This window comes from Triplophysa rosa, linkage group LG24, assembly GCF_024868665.1.
Source record: "Triplophysa rosa linkage group LG24, Trosa_1v2, whole genome shotgun sequence".
Classification (NCBI taxonomy): Eukaryota; Metazoa; Chordata; class Actinopteri; order Cypriniformes; family Nemacheilidae; genus Triplophysa; species Triplophysa rosa.
This window is the reverse complement of record NC_079913.1, coordinates 15,270,147-15,276,171: the sequence shown is the minus strand read 5'-3', so window position 1 is coordinate 15,276,171 and position 6,025 is coordinate 15,270,147. Positions and strand designations below refer to the sequence as shown.

Genomic DNA, 6,025 nt, shown 5'->3' with positions numbered 1-6,025 from the left:
AAATGCAATTATTGCTTGTAAGTGAAAAATTGGAAAGAACTAGTGGGGATAGAAAAGCTCTATCCAATATTATTCTGGTTCTGGATGACTGTATGTTGTGGCTGTAGTTGTCATCAGGTGGATTACCCATCATCACGAATGTCTTACTGATCTGGAAAAGCATCAGACCAGAACCGGAGCTTGAACCGACGGCATCTGGTGCCCTCGGTATCCTAGGTTGTGGCTGTAGCTTCATCAGTCCGAGTCAAGTCCAAGTCATGCGACTCGATTCCACAGCCCAGTGTTCCTACTAAACCAATATTATTGCAAGCACTTTAAGAAAATTGACTTAGAGAATGTCCAGAGTCAAAATTCAATGGTTTCTATTTGCTCTCTTGCTATCTGGGTATGTATGGGAAACAGGGTCCTAATATGTAAATATACCAAACCTGATATTCAATTTAAATTAACCAGGCAAAACACTTGACAGCCAGTGATCACAATGCACTTTCGATGTATGCAAAAGAGCAGGATATTCTGCTTAAATCAAATGATCTGCAGGATTCACTCATGGGTCGTTTCATGCAGGGCCGGCGCCAAGGGAGGGCACACTGACTGCCTACACGACACAGTTTTAAATTCATTTATTACACGGCTTCCTTGGAATGCTTGATTCTGATTGGCCAGTCGCGACATTTGCAGGTTTGTTATTCCCAGATAACAATCTCTCCAAACTAATAACACACAGTATCCCAGATGCAGCAAATCATTTTGACATGTTTTTTAACATATTAAATATATGTCTTTTAATAACATATATGACATAATAACAAATGATTGAACCAAATTGCCTGTTCGTAAAATTTGAACGTCGGTCCTTACCTTAAAACCAAAAGTAAATGGCTTTTCCTCGCGGAATGTCTGCATTCGGTAATACATTGATGTAAATAATTTAATATAGGTTCGGGAGCAAGACCACGCCTCTTTCTGCCACGCCGTACAATCACCTCTCGCCCTAGCTTATTTATACCAGCACTACACCCTTTAGCGCAGTTCATCTTTTTATCTCAAACAAGGCTATGGAACCAGAGATACAGTTTAACTCACCCGACGTCAACGACGATCTGTTCACGTCCAACAGCACTCAGCCAGGGATCATCCCTCAGCAACCCACCCTGAGCAACTCTTTTCCAAGCCTGCGATCTGCCGTACACACAAAGCAAAGCTATACCACCAACTGTACTTAGCATTCACCAAAACTTCCCCATCAATGCAAGCTAATCCGTCAACACTCATGGCATCTCCAAACCAGCTACCTTGCGCCAACAGTTACGTCACGCGGCAACTCCCTCAGCCACAGCTCCAGCCAACAGCACTAGCTCCCCTTACAAGGGGCTCAAGCCGTAACGCAACCCACTTTAATTTCACCCGATTTCACGCAAGCCATGTCTTCACTCCTCTCGTCACTGCGTGCACAAACCAATCAAAATCCCCATTCACACGCATCGTTTCACCCGACCATCCACCCTTCTCCTCTCCCTCCAGCCGTACACACCAATATGGCTCCTGTCTCATCCTTCATTCCTGTTACTATCCCCCAGTCCAGCTATGCCACCTAGTGCCTCAGGACGCCCCTCTCCTCACTGTGGCCGATCTGGATTCCCACAACCTCTAAATTTTCTTCCTTCCAATCTGTCCCTCGCCCCTTCCCTCCACCTCTCTAACCCCTCCCTCCCCCAATTCACATTCACCATGCCAACTAACCATACCTCTTTTTACCTAGCCACAGCCGCTCAGCCCATTAGGCCTGTCTCAGCGGCCCATCGCCCTTCTCCCTTATCAGCAGTCCTTCGTTCCCAAATATTAGAGAGTAATTATATCGATTTAGCCCAGCTTCTCCGAAGCTGGTGTTGTGTCTATAAATATAAAAAAATAATCTCCTCAACAAAACCTAAATCAAAACAAAAATAGTGTCGTTTGAGCTGCTCTCGTTGACAAGAGTATCAATAAAACAGTCAACCTTGGGGTTTCTTTAAAACATTGTTTTGTGTTGCACTTTTTCTTCATATATTCCCATCACTGAGGAGTCCGCCACATGACAAAGAAAGCTGATCCTGATTGGTCCTCTTGTGTGCATTCAAAGTGCCGATTAGCTCTTGCAGACTGAACCTTATAGCACCTAATTATAATTCGATTTTGTAGATAGAACCTTTTTGTTTTCTTGAAAAAATGCACACATTTAAAAATCAAACATGGCATAATGTAAATAAGTTGTCACAGAATAAGGATATGTGAATAACTCAATTTCAACCAAAATGTCAGATAGAACCTTATAATTCTAAGGCGACGAACTGCGTGGACACAATCCCAAAAATCAACACACATTGAGGTCTGTATTATAGGCCCTGAATGTAATACAATTTGCATTAGTGGCTCCAGCAGATTTGCTTTTAGTGAAACATTCTTCTCTTTTCCATACTTGGAACGTGCGTTGTGCGCATTTCTGACTGTCAAACTCAACATTAGTTTTGCATGGGAATTTAAATTGCATAAAAGGTTGGGCATATTTGCATATCTGAATCATTGTCCCCACCCACACAATTCAAAGTCTGAGGTGACATTAGTTTAAAGACTAGTTTCGGACTGATTTATCAGCTTTCGCTTTCACTGCAAAAACAACAATTAAACTGTTTTTAAAAAATCTCAAAGATTCTGAAATATGTCAAACTGTATTGGGTATATATCATTATTAAAACTAAACAATGTTTAAATTTATAATGATCATGTCAAATGATTGGCAATTTACAACTACAAGCGCACACTCTGATAGAGTGCTCACACTAGGCATGGTTGCCCTGAACAGTGCCCGAAGGCTTTTACGTCGACCATCATTGTGAATGCTGGAGACGTTTGCACTGATGCTAAGCTATAACACTATAGCAGTTGGCCATTGAGCAGTGATTTCTCTGATCATTTCATGACAAGTCACAATATGTTTATAGCTAGAGAAAAGATTATGAGGTTTTTTTTCATTAAAAATTTGTATTATATTATAATTATAAATGCTGTGTTATTGCGGTCATTCATATCAGATTCATACACCGATTCCTGATGTCTGTGTGCATCTAATCTCTTCTGGAGTTTAAGATTTTATTTGCGTCCAGTTTGCGCAAATCATTTTATACCTCGAAATGCAAGCAAATTCCCTTCCAATGTAATGTTCTTTCAGCAGCACAGCATGCAATCTAGATGAGATCAGTGAATCAAACTACAGGATGATGGACATTGAAACACCTTTCGATGAAATTCTCATTTGACAAATCTTCTCATTCATATGAACAGATTTTGAAAACATAATTTACATTAAAATTCAGGAGCTGGGTTTTCACACGCAGACATGAATAATCAATGTATGAATCTCAACAGTGGTGACATTAAATGAGAAGCTTCATGTTGCAATGCATGCTGGGAATCATGGATGAGTTGTGTACTATAATGGTACCCAGAATGCATTGCGTTTATCTGAATAGTTTGTTAGTTATCACCATTGTAGAGATGAACAGGCTGAATCTTGATGTCTGTGTATCTCACGGTTTATCATTTTTAATGTTCATGATGTGTTTTAAAGTCCTTCATAATATCACTTAACACTGTAATGTCTGGGAGCATCACACAAGCACTTATAACCAGTGAATACATGAATGGAGACGGCCAGTAGATGAGTACAACACACTTGTAGACAATGTTACTTTTTATCAACAGATCTGGGAACTATAAAAGTCCTTTCAGCCAATTATGGGCGTACAGACCGACAGACCTGCTCTGCTGGAAGGCCATATAACCAGCTCTCAAATGTTCGCTGCACTCAGAGTACGTCCCTACGTGTGGTTGCCATTAGGTAAGAGCATTAAACGTCACTGAAGAGCTATGAAATATGAAAATAACGTAAGCAATTACTATGTTTTATATTTTTGCTGTTCTTTGTATTTATTGACACAGATGTGATGGAAAAACTAGTTGTTCCATTGTTGCGGGGAATGCAGCTTTCACAGATCCTTGTTTTGGAACTTATAAATACCTGACTGTGTCTTACAAGTGTGTTGCACCTCCACCACCATCACCACGTGAGTTTTGCACCTAAATGATCCCTAGACCTCACAAAAATCACCTGTGTAACTATGTGATGTTGGTTATTCTTGATGATCAATCATACAGTATATTCATGAAAGATTTACAAGCATAATACAAACATAAAAACCAATCCCCTCAAAAGCATAGACACATACAGACATCAAAATCAGCATACATCCCGTAACAATGGTGAAATGCTATCAATTCAAGTTAGCACAAGTTAGCATGATGTTAACAGGGTTTAATGTGATGCTAATAAGAATCAGGCATTTGTAGTTAAGGTTTTCCCTTTAGTTGCTAGGCGTTGCTAGAGTCTATCATGCAATTAGTAGGCGTTGCCAAGGTGTGCCTGCTTGTTACTAAAGTAGTCTGGCCTGTTCATAGGCGTTGCTAAGGTGTTGTACTGGTTACTAGGGTGCTCCATGTGGTTGCTAGGCATTGTTAAGCTCTAGGCTCTATAAACTGATTTCTAGGGTGTTGAAATGGTTACTAGGGCCTTCCATGTGGTCGCTAGGCATTGTTAGGCTCTTTAATCTGGTTGCTGGGGTGTTGAACTGGTCACTGGGGTGTTCCATGTTGTTGCTAGGCAATGTCAGGCTCTCTAAGCTGTTTGCTAGGTAATTCTAGGGTGTTTAATTTGGCTGGTAACTGGGTGTTGCTAAGCTAGGATGTATTCGCTGGTTAGTAAGGTAATCCATCTGGTTGCTAAGCAGTGTTAGAGTCTTTGAGCTGGTTGCTCTGTGCTGAGAGACAGGCTCTGTCCAAAAGCTGTCAAATGCTGCCTGCGGAGGCTGCATTCCAAGGTAGGAAGGCATCAGGATGTGTCTGAATCCAATGTTGCTCCGCTTCCTGTCTCCCGCGTTACCTTTATCTAATGGATTTTTCAAGGCAACATAGATGTTTACCCCACTGCCTTTTATGTCCTTCAATCCTTGTTTGTGCGTCCGTGGGAGAGGTGAAAATCCAGCAGGGCCCCGCTATAACAAATAAAATGGCTTCTGACAAACTAATCGGAGAACAATATTGTATAAAATAACATTTTTTTTCTTTTTCCACAACTTTTGATTGCAATTTCACAAAGAAATTAGAAGTGCCGTAAATGAAACACTGTAACATCACTACTCCTAATTTGCTACTTGTCTCCATCTTCAGGTGTACCATCAAAGGTTGTAGTTACCTGTGAATCACAAACTGCCTTCCTCAGCTGTGGTGAGTTCTCTGGGTTTCATTTAAACAGTGCATTTGCATGTCGTACAATAATTTCAAGAACATATAATACATTGAGAAAATGTACAACACACTTGTAGATAATGTTACTTTTTATCAACAGACCAGGGAAGTATAAAAGTCCTTTCAGCCAATTATGGGCGTACAGACCGACAGACCTGCTCTGCTGGAAGGCCATATAACCAGCTCTCAAATGTTCGCTGCACTCAGAGTACGTCCCTACGTGTGGTTGCCATTAGGTAAGAGCATTAAACGTCACTGAAGAGCTATGAAATATGAAAATAACGTAAGCAATTACTATGTTTTATATTTTTGCTGTTCTTTGTATTTATTGACACAGATGTGATGGAAAAACTAGTTGTTCCATTGTTGCGGGGAATGCAGCTTTCACAGATCCTTGTTTTGGAACTTATAAATACCTGACTGTGTCTTACAAGTGTGTTGCACCTCCACCACCATCACCACGTGAGTTTTGCACCTAAATGATCCCTAGACCTCACAAAAATCACCTGTGTAACTGTGTGATGTTGGTTATTCTTGATGATGGGAAGCATCATCTAGTAGCTGAAGTCACTGATCTCATCCAGAGATCACCCAGTCATCAATCCTGCGACAATCATACAGTATATTCATGAAAGATTTACAAGCATATTACAAACATAAAAACCAATCCCCTCAAAAGCATAGA

At 40.6% G+C, this 6,025-nt stretch overlaps 1 protein-coding gene and 1 long non-coding RNA gene across 2 annotated transcripts in view; one reads left to right on the top strand and one right to left on the bottom strand.

The window, feature by feature from the left end:
* The first annotated feature begins 3,750 nt into the window (after positions 1 to 3,750).
* Positions 3,751 to 5,821, top strand: LOC130547750 (uncharacterized). The gene is made up of 5 exons (XR_008961923.1): positions 3,751 to 3,877; positions 3,979 to 4,103; positions 5,263 to 5,319; positions 5,441 to 5,576; positions 5,678 to 5,821. It is a non-coding gene; the product is annotated as an uncharacterized LOC130547750 (long non-coding RNA).
* Positions 5,822 to 5,927: 106 nt separating this feature from the next.
* The window catches only part of LOC130547503 (L-rhamnose-binding lectin CSL1-like), a 10,806-nt gene continuing 10,708 nt past the window's right edge, over positions 5,928 to 6,025 (bottom strand). The window contains exon 7 of the mRNA XM_057323467.1: positions 5,928 to 5,944. Coding sequence (XP_057179450.1) covers positions 5,928 to 5,944 — 17 coding nt within the window. The remainder of the gene's footprint in view (positions 5,945 to 6,025) is intronic.